At 43.7% G+C, this 26,776-nt stretch overlaps 1 protein-coding gene across 2 annotated transcripts in view; it reads right to left on the bottom strand.

The window, feature by feature from the left end:
• Positions 1-12,946: 12,946 nt before the first annotated feature.
• Positions 12,947-26,776, bottom strand: part of SLC22A2 (solute carrier family 22 member 2) — a 30,646-nt gene continuing 16,816 nt past the window's right edge. Inside the window, exons 7-11 of one of the 2 annotated variants that reach the window (XM_031456645.2) lie at positions 26,318-26,532; positions 25,380-25,488; positions 24,763-24,875; positions 21,695-21,794; positions 12,947-15,093 (exon numbers count right to left, since the gene is read on the bottom strand). In XM_031456645.2, the coding sequence (XP_031312505.2) occupies positions 15,027-15,093; positions 21,695-21,794; positions 24,763-24,875; positions 25,380-25,488; positions 26,318-26,532 (604 nt within the window). In that variant the 3' untranslated portion in view covers positions 12,947-15,026. Of the gene's footprint in view, positions 15,094-21,691; positions 24,191-24,762; positions 24,876-25,379; positions 25,489-26,317; positions 26,533-26,776 lie in introns of those variants that run through there. The other variant, XM_064486506.1, reaches the window with a different exon arrangement.

The following is a 26,776-nucleotide window of genomic DNA, read 5'->3' as shown; positions in this document are numbered from 1 at the left end:
GACCCGTGGGCCTGACTGTCCAACAAGCCAAGAAGTTGTGCCTGGGGCAGAACTATCACCTTCTAAGATTAAAAAAATTTCAAAATGATACAATTTCTTAACTCATACTGAAAAATTAGAAATTATGAGACTGTCCCTTCCTGCCTTATCAATCACACTCTAACAGCAACGATAGTCAGACCTTCAGGTGGCACTGTGAATCAGGCTAGGACCTTGAAAAGCTCAAATTCTTAACGGCACAAGCTCTCCCCACTTCCTCCTGCTACTGTGGACACAGTCAGGGAGGGTGAGGACAGGTGCTGGTCAGACAGTGAATGGCCCACGATCCAGAGAGACCTGGTGAAGCCCAACTTCATGGGACTGCATGGTACACCACTGAGGAGGAAGTCCAAACATGTACTTCGATTATTGAATTGGAAGACAATAATCAGACATGTGCACCAAAAATAACATGTATTTTTTTAATCGAAGTACAGTCAGTTTACAATGTTGTGTCAATTTCTGGTGTACAGCATATTTCAGTCATGAACACACATACATACACTCATTTTCATATTCTTTTTCATTATAGGTTACTACAAGATATTGAACACATTTCCCTGTGCTATACAGCAGAAACTTGTTGTTTATCTATTTTATATATTTTAGTTATTATCTGCAAATCTTAAACTCCCAGTTTATCCCTTCCCACCCCTTTTCCCCTCTGGTAACTGTAAGTTTGTTTTCTGTCTGTGAGTCTGTTTCTGTTTGGTAAATAAGTTCATTTGTGTTTTGTTTTGTTTTGATTCTACATATGAGCAATATCGTATGGTATTTTCCTTTCTCTTTCTGGCTTACTTCACTTAGAATGACAATCTCCAGGTCCACCCATGTTGCTTTAAATGGCATTATTTATTCTTTTTATAAAATAGCTTCTTCTCCTTCTACTTCTTCTTCTTCTTTTTTCAGAAAACTTGAAGGAATCACTTGATGCTAATCCACTAAATACAATTAGCCAAAAGGCTACTCGGGAAGGGGGCAGAATAAGGTGGAAAACCTGTGACCCAACTCGAGGGCACGAAGAATTACTGTCTGGGGATTTGGGAAATAAAACTGATGACACACTGTCATTTGGAATTGGGAGGTTCTGGAAGATTTCCCTTTTCCAGTATGGTCCCTGTGGACCAGCTGCTCCTGACATGGTTGTGATTGTTCAAAGCTGGAGACTCAGCCCACGACATCTGACCCCTGGTGTTCTGGGTCCCAAATCAAAGGCTGCTCTTTGATGAGAAAGATAGATTTCCAGGACAAACGAGACTACCTCACTCCAAAGGCTCGTGTAAGACATAGAAGTGGCCCTTGAAAGCTTTTCCTCTGCTGGCTTTGTTCTAAAGGACAGTTGTGCAATATTGGACCATACTTGTCTACAGGGAAAAGCTGGATAATTCTAGCATTTATTACAGGAATCCTGGTTAATTCAAATTAAAAGTAGCATATTTTCTGCCAATGCTGGTATGCAAGCCACTGCACAGAAGAAAGCAGAGATGCTAATTGATGGTAAGTTAAAGAAAATGGTGCACTTGGTAATGACAAAAAAAAAAAAAAATTAACACCAAAGAAATACAGTGAATGAATTAATGATCCATCTAAGACTAATGAATGGTGGTCTCCCAATGGGGACAGTGAAAAATGCTCTTGACCTAAGAATTGTTGGATCATACAGGATAATCATGATTATTGGGATATACAACCAGACCTCTCTCACCCACATCCCCATACTCCCTTTGTCTTGGGTAAATAAAGGCCAGAATCAAGGGATACGATGCCCCAAGAAGTCTCTTAGCTGCTTCCATCCATTGATCAATCCATCAATCCAACCATCCACCATTAATTCACTCAGTCATTGATTGACCATCTACTATGTGCTAGACAGTTTTAGGGACTGGGGATCCAGTTAGAGGAGAAGAAAGACAAGATCTCTTGCCCTTAAAGAACTTAAATTCTAGTTGTGGGAGACAGACTAAAAATAAACAAATGATCGAAGTAATTTCCGAAGAAAATTAAGTCCCCGGGGACAAGGGAAGCAGAAAGATTTGGGTGGATCCCTGCTGGGCTAATTTAGTTTAAGTAATTGTGTAATAATTTTTTTCTTTTTTCTTGACTAGAGAATATAGATACATTTATACCTTGATTCCTGAATGAGTGTATATCCCTTTTTGCCAACTGAGGGATGATTAAAAATATATGTAAATTGTTGGGGGGAGGGTATAGCTCAGTGATAGAGTGCATGCTTAGCATGCAAGAGATCCTGGGTTCAATCCCCAGTACCTCCATTAAAAATAAATAAATACATACATAAATAGATAAATCTAATTACTTTCCCTGAAAATAAAATTTATTATTATTATTATTATTATTATTATTATTATTATTATTATTATTATATTGTTATTAACCAAAAACATGTAAATTCTTTTATTCAATGTTCTTAAAGACTTTTCTGCCTCTTGGTTACAACACCCCTTCCCCAGTCTATTTAGACAGAGAGTTATGTCTTAGTTTACTGTTCTTGTCTGGTAAGGTTTATTAACATTAAACCTCAGGGAGTCTGTGAGTGAATTTCTTTATCAAACTACAACTTTTGCCTTCTCAACTTTCAATTGCTGGAGTGGAATGGCCTCCCAATTTCCAAATTTCAACCCTAGGCAGTGGGCACACTATTTTATTTGTCTTCCTCTAGTGGGAACAACAGCTCAGGGCCCCACACCTGCTCTTGTAATGCAAGTAATATTGAGATATTGTTTGGACGTTGCATTTAACTAGGAAAAATGAGTGGGTGGAATCCTTTAACCAACATCAGACTCTTGATGCTCGAACGTTTCCATCTCATCGTGAGCAAAAGTATCAAAGAGCAGTCTGGCCAGAGATGGGTGGAAACCCAATTTGCAGCATATTTAAACTCTTCTAATACCCCCTTGTCTGTACCTGCAAACTTTGAAGAATGACCCACACACTCTTTGTGTGACTATGGTGGTGGCCTTTCCATTTAATAATAAGAAACACACTCCAGGAAACTAGCTTAGCTACTAATTCTGGGAAAGATTGTAGATTTCATACTCAAAAAAGACACTAGCAGAGAAAACATAAGCAAACGTTGGGAAGATTTAGAAGGTCAGGAGGAAGTGATGAACCTGAGATACCATAGCCAAGATTTCCTTTTAAAAGAGTTCCCCTCACCAAAAAGGGGAAATTTTAAGAAAATCTCTAATTCCTGTCCTCTCCAAGTTTCTAGAAGATAATGAAGTCATGAAAAGGGAAAAAAAAATGTTAATAGATATACCACTTTTAGAAGAAAAACATCTGGCACGGCAGCAGAGACACACTGAATATTACAGAAAGCCGAGTTAGTGAATTTGAAGATGAGCTTGAGAAGTTCTGCTAGAACGCAGAGGGAAGTGGCAGCCAGCGAGCACGGAGGGTAAAAGGTGAGAGAGTCAAGGAGAGCGGACACCGCAGATGCAATGCACACACGTAGAGCGGAAATGGTCAGTATTAAATTTCTTGTTGTTTTCCCCTATGCTTCAGGTCTTGTCTGAGTTCCACGGAAAGCAGGGGGGGTACTTTGGTCAGGGATGGAATCTGGAAGAAGCTGGGAGTGTGGGGAGGGGAAGGGGGCAGGGAACTCATTCCAGATTGTAATGGAATGAACTCATTCCAGAAGGACCCCACGGGGCCTTCCTGGGACAGACCTCCCCCCTCCATATCCTCTGCTGTAGCTCCTCTCTGAAGTATCTAGATAATACTATCTCATGCATATTTCCTGAGTTTTTTAGACGTTAAAAACCACCACCCATAGAAGAATTGAACTACTCGACGATCATGAGCACGTGGCCCCCAGACCTTCTGGTACCTCGGGATGGATGGTGTAGACCGCCCTGCTACCTCAACATCAACCAATCAGGGAGCTGTGCATGAGCTGATCATGCACCCTGGGCACTCGTCTCTCACTGGGCCTTTAAATATGCTTTGCTGAAATGCTCTGGGCAGTTTGGGGTTTTCCTGGGCATGAGCCACCCCATCTTCCTTGCTCAGCCCTGCAGTAAACCTTTCTCTGCTCCAAACTGATGGGTTGTTTGGCCTCATGGTGCATCCGGCACTGGAACTTGGTACTTGGTATTACATTTGGTAATAAGATGGCAGAGATGTGGTGATATCCAGAATTATTGGATCAAGACAAAAGACCTAATGTAATCACACCAAAGTTACCATGGAGACAGTCCTGAACACCCCTAGAAGATGGGGAATTCCAACAATGCCCTCCAATTTACATCAAATGCATTCTGGTTGAATTATTAAAATGTGGCAAATAGAATCATTTAAAATCCCAGAAGACGATATGGGTCAACATTTATATAATTTTGGTTTGGGGAAGACCTTCTAAACATAATACCAATCAATAAGCCATGAAGGAAAACACATATAGGTTTGTCTACTGAAATTTTAAAAATTTCTATATGTGAAAAATCCCAAATAAAAACCTAAAAGTCCAATGACCAACCCCAAGACACAATCTGGATTCCATGCCAATCAAAGAGTTATTACTCTTAACATATGAAAGGCTCTTATTGATTAATAAGGAAAAGTGGAATATCTCCCAAAAGAAAATGGGCAAAGGACAGAAATTAATCACATCACAGTAAAAAGAAAATTGCCGAGAAACATGAAAACGTGTTCAACCTCAATGCTCAAAGAAACACAGGCAAAACAACTGTGAAGTGTGATCTTTTGCTGGTTCACTTTGCAAAACCATGTGTGCACACGTGTGTGTGCGGATGTGAGGGAAAGAGGCCGCGCGAGAGAAACTGGGTGTAGCAAGGACGCGGGAAGACACACTCTCCCGGAGTGTGTTGGTGGAATTAATTTGTAACATTTTCTTAAGGACAATTGGATAGATGCAGCCAAAGTCTTTCAATGGCATCACTTAGCTAATAAACGGAAACATCTCTCTCACCTCGGCAATAGCCCTGCTCTCAGCCCTCCTCTCTATTGTTTCAGCTTGCCTGCGGCTGCAGACACAGAGTAACGGCAGGAAAGACAATTCCAGCCTCCCTCAGGCCTTCCTCACTTCTCCTGGACCCTGTCTGACCTCCTCATCTACTCTCTTACTCACCGCAGAGCGATGATGTACCTAGTTTGAGCTGTTTGAGAGAATCCTGTTTAATCAGTTTTAATGGGATTTCATTTCATTAGGGACACTTGGCCTGAATCACTCTCCTCTTCTCTGGGATTCTTTAGAAGGAATCGCTCCCCTGGTTAAAGTTGGCCAAGTTTTCTGGAGCCAAATTTATAAGAAGGGAAGGGGACTCTCTTTAGAACTCCCTTTGTCCTCTCATTCAGTTAACAACTGCCCCACTGCACTTCACGTTGAATAGCATCCTCTTGCCCGTAGAACAGAGAAGACCATTGTTTTCAAATGTGTTTGAGCTGAGATAATAGTGTGTCAGTGTCTGGCCCTGGGCGGTCATTTCCCACTTAGGACAGTTGGAGACAGCCAGGCTGGGCTTTGGAGGAGGCCCCTGAAAACGCCGGCAGCTGCTCTCCTTTGAAGACCCAGGGATGAACTTTTCCTGGCCTCCCAACTCACACTGGTGCAAAGGAAAAAGCAGCCTAGGTTGTCAGCTAGGAGAAGAGGTTTTTGTGCATTTTGTACCAACCCTTGTTGACAGGGGGCCCTAAACAGAGCCTGTGGGAGTGGGTGGAGTTCTGGGACTCTCCTGAGTGTGAGGGTCCCAGCCACAGGACGTGGGACATGAAACATGGAACATGGGGCTGTGGGGAACGCTATGCAGGTGGGAGCAGCCTCCCACACAAGAGTCAGCCAACATCGAAGCCGTTTATGACAGCTGATGCTCAGAGTCTAAATGGTTGATGCACAAAGATCTTTGCAAGACACACATTTACACAAATAAATACCATACGATAAAATTAGAACAAGTGTGTTGGTGGCTGTCAACATGAGTATGAATGGGAAACTGAAGAAAAATATGATTTATTGAAAAATATTTTTTAATACAGGTCTCTGCCTTTTCCAGAGTGTGTTTCTTGATGATACAAAATGATTCTGGTGGGAGGGTACAGCTCAGTGGTAGAGCACGTGCTTAGCATGCACGAGGTCCTGGGTTCAATCCCCAGTAACTCCATCACACACACACACACAAAATAAATAAATAAACCTAATTACCCCCCAAATTTGAAATTAAATAAAATAAGATTTAAAAAATTAACTTTAAAAAAGGCAAAAAAAAAAGAGATTCTGTACAAGGCCTGTGGGCTATTAAATAGAAAGGCCGTCATCTCAGCCACACACACACAATTGTGTCCATCTAGAAGGTGGAGTCCTTGTGCACTATTGGCGGGAACGTAAAATGTGCAGCTGCTCTGGAAGACAGCGTGGCAGTTCCTCAAAAACTGAGTCTGAATCACCATATGCCCAACAGTCCCACGTCTGGGTATGATCCCGAAAGAAGTGGAAGCAGCAGCGTGTTGAAGAGATACTTGTCCACCCATGTCCACAGCACCACTACTGATGGTAGCCACGCAGTGGAAGCAACCCGTGTCCACTGATCAGTGAATGGACAGACAAACGTGCTTGCACTTACAACGGAATATTGTTCAGCCTCAAAGAGGAAGGAAATTCTGATATTTTCAGCAACATGGTTGGACCTTGAGGACAATATGCTAAGTGAAATAAACCTACAAAAAGACAAATACTGTGTGATCCCACTGTCATGAGGGACCTGGGGTCATCACATTCACAGAGACAGAAAGTAGATGGTGGTCTCCAGGGCCTGGGCGGAGGGGAAATGGGGAGTCTTAATGGGCACAGAGTTTCAGTTTAGGGAGATGAGAGTCCTGGAGGTGGATGGTGGTGATGACTGGACAACAGTGTGAGTGCACTTCATGCCCCTGAACTGAAGGGTGATCAGGATAGTAAACATTATGTGCTTTTCACTACAGTGCTCAGGTGAGTTTTCCCCACACGTGGCAAAGTCTCAAGCAACCGATGGAGTTAGGTTATCTCCGACCTGTGACTCCCATCCAGTTATTTCGCTTCCCCTGCAAATCTCAGCGGAAGTCCACCTTGGGTCCCGGACAAGGTCTGGCCTCCCTGGGGCACTTGTTTCTCCTTCTGGGCTGCCGATCGTTAAGCAGGCACTCTGTGTCAGTCCTTGTGCTGGCTGAGTGTGTGCAAGTCGCCATTTTAACCTAACTCCTTGTTGACCGCATTCTCTTCTGCTACAGCTTGAACTCCGTGATCCAGGAATAGCACCTTCTTGTCCCATGTTGACTCTCTATGCCCAATACAGGACATGCGCACAGCGGACACTTCATAAGCACTGGTCAAATAAATGCTGCTGTGAACATCAATAAGGCGTCTACTTTTGCACTGCCCCGTAGATTTTAATCCCTTTTTTCTTGTGCACTGTGATTGGCAGAGGTTTTTCAGTAAGACCTACAGACCACATTGAGAGGAACAGTTCTAAAACTAGAAGCTCTTAAAACTATTCATGGCAAATTCCTTTTAGCTGCTCTCAGTCTTGTCAGAATCTCCAACATTCATCTCTGGTAGATTCTAGTGGGTTTAAGCCCTGGCCTTGTGTTTTGTCAGGACTTCCCAGCATCTAAATATAAATGGGAAACAACCATGAATGTCCTTTCAGATATTTTGTTACAGTATCTTTCTCCAAGAGAAGAAAAGGCTCACACCTTGGAGTGCACAATAGCCAAATATAGGTTATCTTGATTTAGACTGACCCCCAAAAGGTGCCATGAAGTCTGTGGTTCACCAAAGGTCTGTAGATGGAAGAGAATGTATGTTTCCCCCTGGACATTCCTTTTGCTCTGCTCTTGTAGCTGCTCTGGCTGGTCCCACTGTGGTGACAGCTCATGCCACAGCCATGGGCTAGCCTCACAGTACATCAGATATTTAAAGGGATTTGTCTTCTTGTGGCTTTAGTCCCAGAAGCAGCTGTCAGAACACATTAGTTTAGTTAATCAAAGCTGGCCATTTAAAACTTTGTTGGTTAATACTTGATTTTTTTTTAGTAGTTTCTGAGGTTAGTGAGAAACATTCTTGCTCTTTTGTTTAATCACATTGATTTGGTTTAGTTGTAACGTATGCAATCTTCTTTTCCATCCTCAATACCAGAACTTTTGTTTTATAAAAGTATGTCAAAAAAAGAAGACGTGTTATTTATTCTGTCACATTTTCAAGTAATCATTACCAGATTTTTATTATCATCACCTGATTTAAGCCAGTAAAAACAAATAGTCCATTGGATCCAATTGCTTTCCAATTTTTAAGGACTATTGGGTGAACTGAACTATGGTTGCTTCTTTCTTAATGAGTCAAGAGAGCTTGAACCTTCAGTGACCAAGGAAACCACAACTGCTCCCATGCCCTTTTTTCTTTTAAACTACAGTTTGTTTGCTTTCATAGAATAGGAGCTTGCAAGATCTTTCTTTCCTTGGCTATTAACTGGCTTGATTAGTAATTACATTGTATTTTACCCTGGTTAGGAAAATACATTTCACTTGAATAAAATGGAATGGTAGTTATTTGCTCCAGTTACTGGATCAAATGCAGTTAAGAAAGACCCCAAATTATGTTTAAATACAATAAATATTGATTTAATATTATTAAATATTATTGTGAATTGTTCTTTAAAGCTAATTAGATCTTTAAAATGTACTTAACTGAATTTTGTTTTTTAACAGCATACATACATACGTGTGTGTATATGTGTGTGTGCGTTTGTATGTGTGTGTGTGTGTGTGTGTGTGTGTGTCTATGTGTGTGTGTGTGAGGTGCACATTAAAAGCAAGGAAATGGGAGGGACAAAAATCTGGAATAGTTGTTACTTTGTCCAGATGGGGGCTGGACCAGGGATGGAGTCAAGAAGGAAATCTTTATTGGCGACCCATCTATCACATATGCATGTACTTTTGTATACACCAAATACTGCCTAACGAATATTTTCTAAAAACTGCACACATGACAGAAAATGGAGGAAATGCCCTAATTATGAAGAAGAGCATTAAAAATTACCACTACCTGGAAACTGAGCTCTATTCTTCTTTTAACTATTTTGGATGAAAGTTTTTCTAAAATGCCTTATATTTTTTCTTGCTTTCCAAAGGAGTACTTACAAAGTACTCGAACCCTGTTTTTATGATATCTGGTTGTTTTGGGTGTAAAAATTATTGTGTGGTTCTCTAGGGTACTGATGGCCTCAGGGCCTCCAGCCCTGCTCCTGGACCTTCCCGTGTGAAGTGTCCCCAGGCTGCACTGTGTGTGGGGTTAGTTTCCAGTGCGTTTGTTTTCTTAGATTGTTGTGGGATGTCTCATCACTACCCTCTTTTTAAATTCCTCTTTAACCTCTGGTCCCATATTTAACAGGCATCCTTTTTTTTTTTTTTTTTTTTTTCCCCTTCCTAAAACCCTCTCTTATCTGCCTGCTTCTCCATCTCCAGTTCAGGCCAGCACTTGGGGCTCCATGCCTCCGGCCACCCATCCTTTCTCTCCTGCCCAGCTCTCTGCCCACAAGGTTGAGGTTGAGCACCCCTGGCTGCCTTCCCCCCTCCTGCACACGCTGCACCTCAACCACCCACGGCATTGCCCCCAGAACAGCTGCTATCTCCCCACAAAACACACTTTCTCCTTTGTCTGTGGATTCCATGCACTGGAGCTAAGTGTCAGCTCCCTGGGTGGTGGGGAGACATGTCCCCGCTCAGCAAGCAAGACCAGCTCTGGTTTGGGGAGCCCCGGCCCATCCTTCCTGCTCGTTCTTGCTCTGTACACCATGCTGTCATTACCCAGCTATTTCCTCCATCCACCTTGTTCGTCTTGTCTGGGTGCCTGACGTGATTGGTTAGTAGTCCGTGGTTAGCCCTCTGGTGTGGCGGGGCATTGCAGGGACAATGCTGAGCTGGGTACAGCCCAGTTTGTTGTGTTTGAACTGGGCCCCTCCTGGGTTGTGAACTAGGGGGCTCAGGGCCTGGGTAGGCTCTATGCCTCCGGCTGTCCCTGACCCCAGGAGTTCTGCATGATGTGAAAATCGTCACTGAGCATCTGTGGCTACATCCCTTGTAACATTCCACATGCTTTCCTGGGCATGAGAGATGGCTTTAGAAAACGTGCAGGTAAGATATGAAGATACGGGCCTTTTCAGAATTCTTATCAAAATCTAAAGATGATAAACATTTTTGTCATCGGGAGTTAAGATCTCCATAAGAAATGCTGTCTGCAGGAAGCCCTCAGGACACCTCAATGGTGACATCTGGAGCTGGGAAGGGAGTTCTGGGCCAGAGCCATTGACTTGGAAATTGAAGCTGGCACCTGGTGTTCAGAGTTACTGCTTTTTAAGAGTTTCTGGGCCCACAAGCACTGAAGTGACCGAATGCCCAACAGCACTGGGATGGAGATCACCAGCTCCCACAGGGCAGCCAGACTGGTTTCCAGGATTAACATCCTCTGCCCCCACAGGTCGCTTTGTAACAGAGCCATAGGTGTCTCTTTCAATAAGGGGCCAGAGGGGGAGATTGCTTGGTGTCAGAGGGCCCAGGATTAGCCAGAGAGGGTGGGCCTGGGGAGGGAGGAGAGGCAGCCCAGGGACAAGGGAACCTGGGACGTGGTTGCTTCAGTTTTGCCAGGGCCAGTTGTGTTAGATGTGGTGTCCCTGCAGGCTCCCCGCCTGAGGAAAAGCACTCGCGGTGCAAGATTTGTTGCCCTCTGGGCTGGGCGGGGAAGACCCAGATGAAGGCACACGGGTGCCACACAAACCCGACAATTACAGCAGCCGGAGAGTGATGGACGAGTGTGTCTCTGACTCCGCGTCTTCTTGCCTTAAAGCAACTGTTGCCAGAGACATCTGAAAGTAAACTTGAGCCCAAGACCCATTTGTCTGACGACATAAAGTAGATTCAGACTGTTGTGGGAAAGAAGCCTTTGCCAAGTCACTTTTGATTCCAGGACTTAATGGGGGTCACTCAGGCTCGCAGCTCTAGGGTCCCGGTTACCCATGGATCCTGTGCTAAGACCTGCCAAACAGGGCAAACGGAAGAGCGTTTTATTCTTGGGGTTTGATCAGGGTATTGGGTTACACACCTTGTCCTGTTCATCAGGGCTTGTGTGAGAGAAATAAAGAAAATTCTATGTTTTGTTTCAAATATCAGCATTGGGCTGAGGAGAAGCTCACGCAACCGGCCTCTACTGAACCAGTTTGCAGGACTACCCCTCTGTGAGGGCTAATTTCGTGTCAACTTGACTGGGCCCTGGGGTGCCGACTGAACATTAGTCCTGGGTGCGTCTGTGAGGGTGTTTCTGGAGGAGCTCGGCGCTGGAAGCGGTGGCCTCAGTCAAGGAGATGCCCTCCCTGGCCTGAGTGGGTGTCATTCAGTCCCTCGAGGGCCTGGGCCAAACAAGAAGTGGAGGAAGGAAAACAGCCCCCTGCCCGCCAGCCTCCCTTCCTGCCCAACCGTTGAGCTGGAACACCTGTTTTCTGCACGTGGACTGGGAGTTCCTGCGTCGGCTGCCCTGGTCCTCAGGCCTTCAGACTTGGACTGAATGGTACTGGCTTTCCTGGGTCTCTAGCTTGTCGACAGCAGATCGTGGGACTTCTCAGCCTTTGTAATCATGTAAGCCAAAATTTCCTTTAGCGTGTGTGTGTGTGTGTGTGTGTGTGTGTGTGTGTGTGTGTGTGTGTTCTGTTTCTCTGGGGAACCCTGACTGGCACACTTCCCCTCTGTGAAACCAGCTGACAAACCCTCAGCTCGGCTTGGTGGCCCCATTCTGGCGTGCTTACTCATCTACACCTGCTAGTTGAGTTACAGGCTGACCAAGGGTCAGTTAGACTTGTTCCTAAATCTGTGTCTTCCCTTGGACTTGGTATTGTAGCGAGCAGCCCGCTGCCCTTTCACTTACAGGTTGCCTCTCAGAGTCTGCACGGCCAACTTATTTCTTTTCCTCAAGGGTGCTGGGGACTTTGGGGATCACCAGGCCCCAAACACACCCTGAGGCTGCTGGGTTCCAGGAGGTCGGCAGCCCAGCCCACCCCCGGGCGTAGTGGGGGGACCTACGGGAGGCCACGTCCATGAACGCACTAACATGATGTTAGCTGTTTTTCTTCTTTTTAATCTGACTTCTAACCTGTTTGCCTGACTGTAAAAAATGGTGTTGAATTCCAGACACACAGAAAAGGAATGTGGAGTTTAGATTGTTAATATTATTCGCCTCTCTGTGTTATTTTTTTTTAATTGAAGTATAGTTGATTCATTATTTGTAGATTTTGTGTGTGTGTGTGGACATTTTCTGGGCCCCTATAGCATTTACTTTTTAAAAATACTGTATTTTTAATCATTAATTTTTAAAACCTTATTTTGAAATAACTATAGATTTACAGGAAGTCTCAAAGATAGCACAGAGAGGTCCTGGATTCCCTCCAGCTGGTTTCCCCCAACAGTTTATGTTTTATCTAATTATAGCATAATATCAAAACCAGGAAATTGACATTGATGCAATATGTGAGTATAGTTGGGTGTCATTTTATCACATGAGCAGATTTATGTAATCACTACCATCATTAACCACTAATCTGTTTTCCATCTCAATAGTTCTTCCGTTCATGAATGACTGAGATTGGCTTTTATCGCTCAGCTTAATGCCCTTGAGATCTGCCCCAGCTGTGTGTGTATTGTTGCTTTGTTACTTTGTCTTGTTGGGGAGTATTTCTTGGTATGAAGGACATTTTGGTTATTTCCAGATTTTGTCTATTACAGATAAAAACTGCCATAAGCAATTGTGTATGAAATTCTGTGTGAACATGTGTTTCCCTTCTGTGGGATAAATGCCCAGGAATGCAATTACTAGGTGATGTTGCAAGCGCATGTTTAATTTTTTAAGAAACTATTTTTCAGAGTTAATCATTTATTTTTAAAAACAGCATGAACATGCCATACACATGCATGTGAAAACATAAAAGTGCAAGAATTACAGAAAAATCTAGTCTTTCCTCGTGCACTGCCCAGTCTCAGACCACCTCCCCCTAGATCATTAGATATACTGCCCCTCGTTCTTACATTAGTCTTCCAAAGCCCATCTTTGCCCTTCATCGTGGAAGTCTTTCTATGGAGGAGCTAGAAATCATTTTCATTCCTTTTTAACTGGTAAGTCAATATACCATAGTTTATGTAAGCATTTTTCATATTTAAGGACTTTTGTTATTTCCAATTTTTGCCGTCATCAACAAATGACACAAATGAATACTTCTGAGATGGTTCTGTGCACATGTTTGTGTTTCTCAAAGATAGAGACCTAGGAGTGAGATTGTTGGGTCACAGATATGCATGTTTCTAACGTTGATGGATGCTGACAAATTGCTTTCCTAAAGAATGTACCAATTAATACTCCTGCTAGCGAAGCATGAAAGTTTCTTCATCTCTGCATATACACTTAATATTTTCCATTTTATTGTGCTGTTAATTTTATTAATTAATCCGATGAATAAAAATATTTCACTGGTATTTGTATTTCCCTGATTAACAATGAGAATACACATGTTTTATTTTCAATAACTTAACCTTTTTTTGATGCTACTTCTATAAATAACTTGGTATTCTTGGACCATTATTTTTTTCTAATGGAGTGTTTAAAGGATTGTCTTTTCCTTACTGATTTTTAGTAGCTCTTTATTTCCTTTTTTTTTTTTTTGAGGGAATGCAAATTTATTATTTTTTAAATTAAAGTATAATTGATTTACAATGTTGGTTAGTGTCAGGTGTACAGCAAAGTGATTTAGTTTTAAACATATTCTTTTTCAGATTCTTTTCCATGATAGGTTATTACATGATATTGAATACAGTTCCCTGTGCTCTACAGTAGCTCCCCATTATTTATTTATTTATACATAGTAGTGTCTGTTAATCCCACACTCCTAATTTATTCCCCCTGCTATTTCTTTTGGATATTAATCCCTTGAATGCTTTATATATGTTGCAAATCTTTTCTCAAACCTGTCACTCATGCATTAAATTTATTCTTGGGGTGTGTGGTACCCCAAGTGTACAACACACCCAGCTTCATTTAATTTAGTCCTGTTTTGGGTAGTCACATTGATCAATCAATCTTTCACGTGGCTCTTAAATTCTATTCTTGCCTAAAAAGTTCTCCTTATTTCAAATCATGGAAACACTCCCTTATATCTTTTTTTTTGATTCATCCAGTAATGTTGATGGTGTCCATGCCTTAAGATTCAAAAGTATAAATCCTAGGAATATTTTTTTTTGTTTTTGTTTTTGTGGGGGAGGTAATCAGGTTTGTTATTTGTTTTTAGAGGATGTACTGGGGATTGAACCCAGGACCTTGTGCATACCAAGCATGCACTCTACCACTTGAGCTATATCCCACCCTCTCTTATATCTTTTCTAATGTTGTTGATCTGCTAACTACTGGAGCCAATGCTAGATGCTCCAGCCAGCACCTTAAATCTAGAATCTTGGCTCAGAATACACATACCAATAAATTTGACCTGATCCATTATTATGTTTCAGCCTCCTGAGCTTAGCATCATAATTCATTCCCAAACTATTCCCTGGATTTCTGCCGATATAACTTACAAAATCTTGAAATTCTTTTCATGTGTAAGCTCCCTCTTTCCTAGATAGACTTCTGAATTCTTCCCTCGAGACATTCTAGAATCTACTCTGCACACATCTGGGGGCAATGATTGGTCTTGAGGAGTACTGGCATCCCCTCTTAAGGCACCTACATAAGATGAGGTCATGAAAAGTGTTCAAGGAAGAGAAGATTGCAGGACCTGGTCCCATACGCAGATTTTTATACAGCAGTACAACAAACTCCATTTGGTTGTTGATTGAGCTTAATAGTGTTCAAAAGAAGTCAGGTTGAATTGAATGGGTTTTATGATGAGCGTAGGCACCTCTGATTCTGGCCTTGTTTTATCAAAGCGGGCCAGAGCAGCTCTCTCTTCTTAATTTAGTGGGGTGTCTAGTTTCTTGACTTGGAGGTAAATAATCTTTTCTTTGTTTTTTCTTGATCTGCAATGATAAAAATGGAGAGGGGAGAAAGAAATTATAAGGAGCTGAAAACTGAAAGTTAGTAAGTAAGTGGAATAACAAATGAGTATAAATTTTGTTCAGGGTCCATCTTACAGTGTCCCTAGTGGTCACGCTCAAACAGAAAATGGACAGAGCTTGGTGAATAGCTAATGTGGATGGAGCAGTTCCTAAACTGTCTTGTAGGAGTGGGACTGGCCTACATAACTTATTTAAGGTGTTTCAACCCTCTCTGTAATAGAGACTGTTGGAAATGTCTAAATTTAATTTTATATCAATTAAAAATGATGCCTGCAAAATCTAGACACTGTTATAATTAGTTCTGCAAAAGGAATTTGAGAAATTATTTTTTTACCAAAGTTTATTTACTTTTCAGCATTGAACAAGTAAAAGAAATAAATTAAAAATCTGCTGACATCGTAAGTTTTCTCAACATCTTGCCTGTATGAACACCAGGATGTTGCGGATACTCATTGCCGAAATGCTGCTTTCTGCATTTTGCTGTTCCCAGCTGTGCCCTCCTGACATGTTTCTCTTGGTAATATTGAAATCTGGAGCAAGCCTGCTCCTGGGTCTGCCAGCTACTCACAGAATCCCCGTCACTCAGAAGTACTTAGTCTTGTCTCAGCTTCTGGACCAGTCTGAGCTGGGGAGAGTAGCAGCAGCTCACTTGAATCACCCAGAGGTACTGGGATCCTCTCAGGAGCCAGATGTGTGGCCCCAAGCACGTCTACAGAGCTCCCTGGGTCTTCATGCCAACAGCAGCAACAACAGCACCAATAACAGCAACGGCAACAAGACCAGCAGCAGCAACAACAACAGCAACAGGAACAATAGCAGCAGCAACAGCAACAACAACAGCAACAACAGCAACAACAGCAGCAGCAACAGCAGCAACAGCAACAATAGCAACAACGGCAACAACAGCAATGGCAACAACAGTTGCAACAACAGCAGCAGCAACAGCAGCAACAGCAATGGGAACAACAGCAGCAGAAACAACAACAGCAACAGGAACAATACCAGTAGCAATGGCAACAGCAACGACAGCAACAATGGCAACAATAGCAATGGCAACAACAGCCGCAACAGCAGCAACAACAGCTGCAACAACAGCAGCAGCAACAGCAATGGCAACAACAGCAGTAACAGCAACAATAGCAATGGTAACAACAGCAGCAGAAACAACAAGAGCAACAGGAACAATAGCTGCAGCAAGGGCAACAACAGCCACAACAACAGCAATGGTAACAACAGCTGCAACAACAGCAACAGCAGCAACAGCAACAGCAACAATAGCAATGGCAACAACAGCAGCAGCAATAGCAGCAGCAACAACAACAGCAACAATAGCAGCAGCCACAGCAAAAACAGCAACAACAGCTATCACAGCAGCAGCAGCAGCAACAGCAGCAGCAGCAGCAACAGCAGCAACAGCAATAGCAACAACAGCAACAACAGCAGCAGAAACTACAACAGCAACAGGAACAATAGCAGCAGCAATGGCAACAATACCCACAACAACAGCAGCAACAACAGCAACAGCAACAACAGCCACAACAATAGCAGCTGCAACAGCAACAGCAACAATGGCAACAATAGCAATGGCAACAACAGCAGCAACAACAGCAATGGCAATGGCAACAAAAGTGGCAACAAAAGCACCAACAGCAACAGCAACAACAGCAACAACAGCAGCATCAGCAACAGCAACAACAGCAACAATGGCAACAACAGCAATGGCAACAACAGCCACAACAACAGCAGCAGCAACAACAACAACAACAGCCACAACAATAGCAATGGCAACAACAGCAACAGCAATGGCAACAACAGCAGCAACAGCAACAACAGCAACAGCAACAATAGCAATGGCAACAACAGCAACAGCAACAATAGCAATGGCAACAACAGCAGCAGCAATAGCAGCAGCAACAACAACTGCAACAGGAACAATAGCAGCAGCAACAGCAAAAACAGCAACAGCAACAGTAGCAGTCACAGCAGCAGCAACAGCAGCAACAGCAACGATAGCAATGGCGACAACATCAGCAACAAAAGCAATGGCAACTGCAGCAGCAACGGCAACTGCAGCAGCAACAGCCACAACAACAGCAGCAGCAACTGCAGCAACAGCAACAACAGCAATGGCAACAACAGTAATGGCAACTACAGCAGCTGCAATAGCAGCAGAAGCAACAACAGCAACATAAACAATAGCAGCAGCAACAGCAGTCACAGCAACAGCAACAACAGCAGCAGCAACAGAAACAGCAACAACAGTAACAACGGCAACAACAGCCGCAACACAGCAGCACCAAGAGCAGCAGCAGCAATGGCAACAACAGCCGCAACAGCAGCAGCAATAACAATAACAGCAACAAGAACAACAGAAACACAACAGCTGAAGCACAGCGGCGGGGCTGACTGGTCCCCAAAGGCAGCCCTGCACGGCACCTCCCGGGAGGCAGCCATCTGAGGCAAGGCGTGCCCATGGGCCCTGGCCTCTGGGTCCCAGGACTAGAACCTTGGCTTGTCACGTACTGGCCCTGTGACTTTGGGCAAGTCCTTTAATCTCTCTTGCTTTGGTTTGTTTTCAGTTGTCAAATGGGGTTAATAACACTACCTATTCCACAGGGCTGCTGCAAGGATTCAATGAGGTGATGCATGAGAGAGCCCGGAGAGCACTAACCGAAAGCTCTTGGGACATGTTAGCTATTGTTACCTGATTTTGTAAAAAAGGAAACAGGCTGAGCGGTACATCAGGAAGTCAAAAGACTCTCTGTAACTAGGATGGACTCAAGAAAGACATGGGCGGTGGTGGGGCCTCCCACCCTACCTGTCTTGCAGGCTCCCTCAGTGTCTGGGACGCTGTGTCTGGAGCAGCTCTGCTGCCCGAGACAGCCAGCCTGACCCCAGGTACCAACTTCGGTCAGTCTGCTCCGCTCCAGGCCCTTCTGCCTCCTGTGGGCTGCCCCTCCTCATCTCCTCTGCAGGGGGAGCCTGTGACCAGCTCTGCCTGGGTCCCCATCTTCCTACACCCTCCTCCTGCCGTGCCCTAAGCCTTACAGATCTGTCTTCTGTCTTTGAAAAGTGAACTGGCTTACATGGTACAGAAAACTGAAACGTGCAAATCTTCATAGAAGTTTTGCAGATCGCATAAACAGCAAGAATATAAAATAACAAAAGGAATAATCTTTTAAAATACCTCTTTTGCCTACTTTGAACCAGCTTGTTGAAAATGAAAAACTCTTTCAAGTATAGGCATATGTCCCTGAGCTGCACTTCCTTCTTTCAAAACCAGTCAGCATATGTTTAAAAATCTGATTCCCAATGAATCACCTGAGTGCATATTTTCCTGTTTTCCAGAACAGCTGTGAAAACTTCATTAATAATCTCAGTGTTTGCTGGACATTTACTAAGCACCAGACACATGATCTCATTTAATCATTGCAAAAGTTCAATGACAAGGAACTGTGGTCCCCATTTACAGATGAAAAACTGGAGGCTTAGAGGAGTTAGGGCCACAGGGTAGGAAAAGTGAGGACTCAGCCTGTCAGACTCTGCAGCCCTTGCTCCTCGCCCCCAGGTATTACTGCCTTCCTGTGTTCGGGGCTGACTGGGAAGACCCCGGGGGGAACTCCCTCAGTGATGCTGTGGAAGGAACAGCGCGTTTATCCCACAGCTCTCTGGTGAGCACCTGCTCTGTGTGGGCCCGGTACTGCTTTAAAGGGGCTGGAGTCTCTGCCCTCAAGGGGAGGCACGCACACACATGGGAAGCTGAAATGAGGTGGCGGCATGGGGTTAATCGAGGTCAAGGATCTCAAACTCAAGTGTCTACGTGCACTGAGCGGATGGGTACCAGGCAGAGGATGTAGGGAAGGTGGGCTTGTGACCACTTCCAGTGGGCGTGTCCTTCAAAGAGCTGAGGGATGGCTCAGCTCCTGTAAATTGTCAACAGGAGGAGGTGCCTGCTCAGTGTTACCTAGTTCTCTGACTTTTTTCCTTTTAAAAACAGATTCTGGAAATTCAGTTTATGTGGAATTTCCCACTTTAAAAAAGCAGCATGTGGGCCAAGCACAGCCCTTGAGATCCTGGTGTCCTGTGGGCTGCCAGTGTGTGACCTCTGGCTGAATTCAAAGCCTCTTCCAACTCTAAGCCGCAAGTTTAGGAAAAGCCTCAGGCCCTTGTGATTCTTCTGCCATGACGTTTGCCCAAGTACTGAGTATGTTCAGTGAGAAGGGTTTGTAGCATGAATACAATTCAGCTCAGTTCACGAAACCAATGGGCCGAAAATGGAGAAGGAGAATGGATAAAATAAATAGAAATATCCAAGCGTACCACATAAACAAATTTATGAGGAGTGTGTCACATATATTTCTCTTTATTTAGAATTTTAAGGTTGCTTATTGAATAGGTGCATATGTATTCAGAAAGTACAAAAAGGTAGGCGCTGAAAAGTTGCCCTCCCACCTGTATCCTGTCGTCACCCAATTCCGTAGACAATAATGTTGTGCATGTTCTTCCAGAGATACAAGAAAACTGTGTGTATATTTAATGCATATGTTTTTTGCTCTTTGTACACAAATGATAGAACATGTACCTTCCTCTGTTTTGCTTTTTCCCCATTAATAATATATCTAGGAAAACTTACCAGCGTACATCAAGCTGCCTCATTCTTTTTAATGGCTATGGAATGAGATACCATACTTGATATAACTGGTCTCCCAACAATGGGCATTTGTGTTGTTTCCAATCTTTCATTACATAAAAAGTTGCTTTCTGAATAATCCTGGACATAACGCCATTTTGCACATGCAAATTCCTAGTAGTGTGGAAATGCTAGGTAAAAAGACGTGCACATTTATAATTTGGATACTGTTGTCACATTGCCCTTCATAGAGGTTTTAAATCTGTCCTCCTGGCAATGCAGACCACCTGTTCCCCCAGTTGTTTCCCCAATTAGTTCCCCACATGGTGCAGTCGACCCTTGAACAACACACATTTGAACTGCCCAGGCCCACTTATATGTGGGCTTTTTTCAGTTAATATATTAGAAAAAATTTTGGAGATTTGTAACAGTTTGAAAAAACTTGCAGATGAACCATGTAGCCTAGAGACATTAAAAAAATTAAGCAAAAGTGAAGTATGTCATGAATGCATAAAGTAGATGTAGATATTAGTCTATTGTTACATGGGCTTAAGGTGAGTGATATAGAATATAAAATTAATAATGTGTTCATTTTCTTACTGTGTTGTAACTTTGCTTTCAGAGAGTTAACGTTACCACACAGTATGCCTCTCTCCCCTGTACTGAAGAAACTGCATATCAGACTATCATCATACGTACATGGGTTTTAAAAAAATGAAACGATGTTTCCAACACTATATTATGACTATGGTTGTAACACTCTATGCCATAAAAATTTCATAACAATTCATTCATTACTGTCTAGGCCAGGCTACTGTGAAGCAATTGTATCAATTACACCAGGTGACCATAAAGCAATCTTATTGTCATTTCGTTATCAACATGTGGATCATTATATCTGTAAATAGATATGAATTTCTTTTTCACATTATCTTTTCATTTTTGATGTCAAGTGTCAGTAATACATGTAACATCTACAGTGTTTTATAGCATGTAAGGCAATATTACTGTAGGTACCAACAGACAATTCATCTTCTAAACAGATGACATAAACTTCTGGAATCAGTAAACAGAGGAGAGTGCTTTAAATGTATTTCCTTTTCCTTATGATTTTCTTAGTAATATTTTCTTTTCTCTAGCTTACTTAATTGCAAGAATACAGTATATAGTACATTTAACATATAAAATATGTGTTAATCGACTTTATGCTATATGTGAGCTTCTGGTCAACAGCAGGGTACTGGCAGTTAAGTTTGTGGGGAGTTGAAAGTTATATATGGATTCCTGACTGCACTGGGGGGCAGCACCCCTAACCCCTGCGTTCTTCAAAGGTCAACTCTACGTTACCAAGGAGTGTGCTCTTTGACAATCCTAGTGGGTATTAGTGTGGTGTTAATTTTGCACTTCTCTTACTATGAAGGAGACTGAGCATATTTTAATACATTAGAAAGCTGTTTTAATCTTTTTTTTTTGCTAAATTATCTGTTCAAGTCCTTTGGCCACTTTTTTTCTACTGAGCAGTTGCACTTGTGAATTTGTTAGCACTCTTTATATATTGGGAAAATTAGCCCTTTATGGAGGAGTAAATACTTTCTCTAAATTAGTTTTTTTTTTTTTTTTAAGTTATGATAGTTTTTCAATGAAGAAATTTAAATTTTTATGAAGGCAAACTTTTTTTTTCATGAGTCCTGGACACTGGGGGTCAAATTTTAACGACCGTCTTCACTATGAAAGGATAAAGGTATTCTCCCATAGTATTCATTATTTTACTGGTTCTTTTTTTGGACATGTTAGATTCACTTTGATTTCATTTGAATTGAGCTCAGTGTATGGTGTGACGTATAGGTTGAACCTCATTTTTCTTTCCAACTGGCTGCAGAGTTTTCCCAAAACATGGATTGAACAGCTCACTTGGGAATCCCAACTGCCTACCTCTGCATGTTTTCAGCTTCTTCAATGGTCTCTGGCAAAGCCTTCCCTTTGGTCTCTGGAAGCAACAGCACCAGCCCTCCGGCAACCAAGCCAACCACCGCTGAAGCCAAACAGACGCAAATCACATTCCGAACTGAAGCATGCTGACTCTAAAATTAGAACCCCCCCTTATTTCTTATAAAAAAATTTTTTTTGGTGATCTCCTATACTTTCAGATTCCTTTGCCATCGCTGACTGCCCTATTCTCCATCATAAATATTTTGCCCATTCCCAAGTCCGATGGATTGCAATTCCTTATAGGGAAATGAAATACTTAACATTTTGAGTCACAGTTATTCTCGGCTAGAGGACATTACCACAATATTAAGATCCTTCGGAGTTAGAAAATAACTCTGAAAAAAACCTCAATGCTAAGAAAAGGAAGAATATAACCCTGCCAATATCAAGCACTTGGCAATGAAAATGGGCCCGAAACTTGGATCATAATCAGTAAATAAAAGCAATGAATCATGTGTTACTGCACAACAGCATTAAACAGGTGAGCCAGGTTTTTAGTTCTGATTCAGGTGTTGGATAAATTCCTTTTTTCTGTGTCTCCAGCTGTGATTTTTTTGCATATGCCGGGGAGGGGGGTGTATAGTAGTAAACATTAGGGTGTTTTTGTTTCTCTAAATTCCCATGAAAGTTTTGAGATTGTAAGGTTTTTCTTTCTCTAAATTCCCATTCAGTTTTGAGATTTATATGTTTTTCTATAAAAGGATACAGGAAGCAGGATGTGGGTTCTTCACTCTTTCTGGGGTTTTGAAAAATACATGCTGGACTCCATTTTTGCACCCTTAAAACTGCGAGAAATACAGGCCACGGCACACAGTGGTTCAGGGCACTGGCTAGAACTCTGGGCACCTGAGTCTGGTCCGGATACCCTGCATGCTGGTCTCAGAGCCCTGAGAAGTCCTGTGACCTCCCTGCTGCTCCAGACTCCTCTACAGAAAGCAGGGTGATGTCTCCACCTCAAAGACTCGTCATGAGGCTGAAATGAATTCACATTTGTTAAGGGCTTAGAAAAGTGCCTGGTACTTGGGAGGAACTAAATAGCGAACCTCTCAAGAACTTCCCACCCTCTAAAGATTCACGTGGTTGTAACTCATGCCAACAAGAAACATATTCAACTGGCTTTGATTCTCTGAAGCAAGTGTTTGGGAAAAAATATATTAATCAAATTATAATCTGTTTAGTATTTTATATTTGCAAGGATGGGCCTAATAAACTAGGATGTTTCTTATTAATTTTTCCAGTACTCTTTCAATCAGGATTTTCCAACGTGTTGATTTGTTGATTTTCAGGCTACTAGAGGACTGTTTCTGGCTATTTCAAGAGCACAATTAGCACGTTATTACTGTGTGAAAAGAAAGGGAAAGAAGTTAAGGTGTAAAATTGTTAGTTTAGCCTCCTGCTACCTACTCAGATTAAAGGTTGGGGAGAGAAGAAGATGAAACTGTCAGTAAATATGAAATTGGGAATTGTCTTTGAGTTTGCTTCAAACGTTGAAATGCAGGTAAAATTCTTTATCTTCTCAAAGGGACGTAAGACCCAAGAAAGGGACAGCACTGGTTCCTCTGGGTCTGGCCTGTGCATTTCTTTGTCAAATGGTACTTAGAGAAACACGGAGTATCTGTACTCTACCCAGAAGTAGGCCGCTGAGCCATGAGTCACTCACTGCCCACCTAGGGGCGCGGCAGGGACTGAGGTGGAAGGGGGACGGCGCGTCCCAAGATGGAAAGGGGGCCCTGGGGTCAGGCCCCTCAGCCAGCGCTGAGCGAGGAAGGAAGGAATCTGGGGCAGTGCCAGCCACTGTGGCCAAAGCATGATCATCTCAAGATAAAGAGCTCGTGATCTATCAGCTCTGGCTTTCTTGTTGTTCTTAAGTTGGAATGTGGAGAAATTCATTGGGTCTGTTTTGAGGGTGAGTTCTGTCAACGGTTTGGAACTTTGGCTGGCAGACCTATAGCAGTGGAAAGATGTCCCCCTCACAAATCCCTTGTGAAGAAGGAAAGAGCGGAGACACTTGTGTATGACAATGCACAGTACCAGGAGCACAGCCATCTGCTGTCCCCTGGGCGGGCGTGTGTCTGAGAGAGGCTTTTCCTCCCCACTCCACCCCCAACATGAAGCAAGTCTGGTATGCCCATGGGGAAAAGTATTACATTTTTGTCAAATTAAAAGAAAGGCTCAGAATGAGTCCTAGAGAAGACTGAAATGGGTGCATCAAGGATCTGGGCGAACGTTGAGAAGGTGGCTGTTGTGTGTGTGAATCTGGAGATGTGTCCATGTGGATGCGGTGGAGAGGCTCCGTCCTCTGGTCTACCACGTGGGGAAAGGAATGGATGCTGGGTGACCGGAAGTGCCCAGGACTCCCAGTCCCCATCCACAGCCTTCAGACTTCGCGTCCAGCACGTGTTCATCATTAGATTTGTCCCCCATCTTCTATCCTGCAGCCTGGTCAGGGAGGGGCGGGCTCAGCATTGCTACATCCTTGAGGGTCAGAGGGAGGCGCTGTGCTCCAGCTCCTCAAATCTAACTGCTGAGGACTCTGAGCACGGGGATGCCCCACACCAGCCCGGCTGTTCCCGTTGTGCTAATGCATTTTCTTAATCTGGATCTTCATTTCCCCTGGGTTTTGAAATTGCCCTTTGCAAAATTTTAACCACCTTTCTTTGAAGTGATGAAGTAAAAGAGTTTGAATGTTTCCTCGCAGAAGAGGCAGGAAGAGTTAAGTCTTGGACAAAGAGACCCTAGGAGGGCGGAAATCAGTGAGAAGAGAGGAGCTTCCTCAGGGAGAGCCTCATCTCACTCTCCCTTGACTTTGCACCTCAATGGGCATGAGTCCTAGTGGGTTCCCATAACTGAGTACCACTGGCTGCTAACACTATTAGTAATACACAGCAATAGGACCGATTACTGGGCATATTTACTAGTTACTTATAGGCATGAAGCCTACTTTGAGGTAGAAAAATGGAGCCCCTAGAAAAATAGGTTATCATTCAAAGGCGTCTCTGAGGTTTTCTTACCAAAAACCACCAGCGGGAGCTCATGCCAGATGCCAGTGAGCCGGTAGACCAGGAAAGGCGTGACGATGCCACCGACGTCACACATGGAGGAGCAGACGAGGACCCCAAGGTTCCTGAAATGGAGGAAACTAGTGTAACTTTTTACTTGTCACAGTACAGTGGTTACCTCCCACCCCGCCGTGAATAGATACTCCCCCAAATCATTAAAATGTGTGTGAATGGAAAGAAAACGTTCATGCTAATTCCATCCATGTTCTGTTGCACTTGTTTTATGTTAAGTTTCTTGAAGACTTTTAATTGGGGGCATTTTCACTTTTTACTGCCATCGCCTGGCTCCCCTGCTCCGTTCTGTGTTTGGGTCGCTTCTGACCGCTCCCTCCCGTGGCCAGTTGGTAAGCCCTCTGGCAATTCCATCTCTTCTGTTCTCATCACACGGCTTCTGTGTTTTACCCCAGCCTGCAAGTGTGAGGTGCAGCTGGCTGCTGCCGTGAAATGTTCTCATCCTCCCTTATCCTGTCTTTTGAAAAGGCAGGGGTCTTCTGCTGGCACCTGGGGTTGTTCTCATCAGTAAATAAACGTCCCAACTGCCCTCTTCACGCTGAGGAAAAGGTACTCACCTGATGAACGTGGGGTACAGCTCGGCGTTTACCAGGCAAACCATCTCGTAGGCCATTGTAATTCCCATTCGCCCCAAGCACGCGGCTGTAACTCTCAGCCACAGTAGATCTGAGAGGAGAAACACATCACTTACACATGCTGTGCATGCCCCCTGGTCTCAGAACAGGGCTCCAGAGAGGGCTTCGCAAGGAGAACGTGTGCCCTCCAGAAGGGAACAAGAATGCACAATCGGTTCCTCTAGAGTCTCAAGAAAATCCAGCAAAGTTCCCCACGTCTGTTTCAACCTCAAACACAGCTCTGGCACTCTCCATACTTTAGCCCTCAGTCATGAGTGATAGCAGACTTACCCCAGCTTCCAAAGCGGCGCCCATTTTAGTCTACAGAGGTCGCCCAAAAGAAATAGGAAGATACGGACATGTTAAAAATAGTTGCTAATAATTGAAAGATTAAAAAAAGCCCCATGTTGGTAATAGGATTCTGTTACACAGGTTTTTGCTCCCCTTCATTGAGAAAGCATTTTAAGAGGAAAGAAAGGAACTGAAGAGTCATTCATGGACAGCATTTATCTCAGTTTTCTCCTTTATTCTGCAGGGAGGTCAAGGAAATGATGGAATAAGATTATCGTGCTGGGGCTGCTTGCCCCCAAGCCCGTGCTGTCTGCTCTGGGCCAGCTTGGTGGGCTGCAGCCCGGGTCCGCCCAGGCTCTCTTGTTACATTACATCAGAGAACCAGCGGGCGTGAGAATATTACATCAGGCAACCGTTGGGCGTGACTGTTCTTAAAGGCAGAGTGGCCGTATGGGTTGGCTCAGGAAGGCCCCAGATACTGCATTCCTTCTTTCCAAATCGACTTGGATGGTAAATTACACGGTCCTCCTATCAGAGGGCCGTGACACCCCTGCTGCTCAGGGCCTTGGAAGACAGGACCCCATTCTTACCCTCAGGGATAAAAACCGAGGCTAGACAGGCTGCCCCTGCCACCATATTTGCTGCAGCCCACGGATACCGGCGACCTATGCGGTCAATGGTGAGGATGATGATGAAGGCGGCTGGGAACTCAACCAGGGCAGAGTAGAAGAAATCCAGGTAGATATTGCTCCCGGCGAGGCCCATGTGCATGATGAGGCCCTGGTAGAGAACAGAGCTGGTGAACCTGAGCAGAGAGGAGAGCTCGGGTCAAGCCAAGCACCACGAGCAAAGACCCGAGCGGCTGATCGCAGGCCACCTCTCTCTGTCATCTCCTCGTTGCTCTCCCCTCGATTTCACTGCTTTCATTCTACCTGACCCACTCTGGTGGTTGGCTGTGACCCTGGGCCCAGGAAAGGGGAAGAGGCAGGACTACATTCCCTGGTGAAACCGAAAGGCAAGAAGGGGCGTCTTACTAGAGTGACTTATTG

The sequence above is a fragment of the Camelus dromedarius genome, chromosome 6, assembly GCF_036321535.1.
Source record: "Camelus dromedarius isolate mCamDro1 chromosome 6, mCamDro1.pat, whole genome shotgun sequence".
Classification (NCBI taxonomy): domain Eukaryota; kingdom Metazoa; phylum Chordata; class Mammalia; order Artiodactyla; family Camelidae; genus Camelus; species Camelus dromedarius.
Note: the sequence above shows the minus strand (reverse complement) of the source record. Positions and strands in the feature narration are given on the sequence as shown.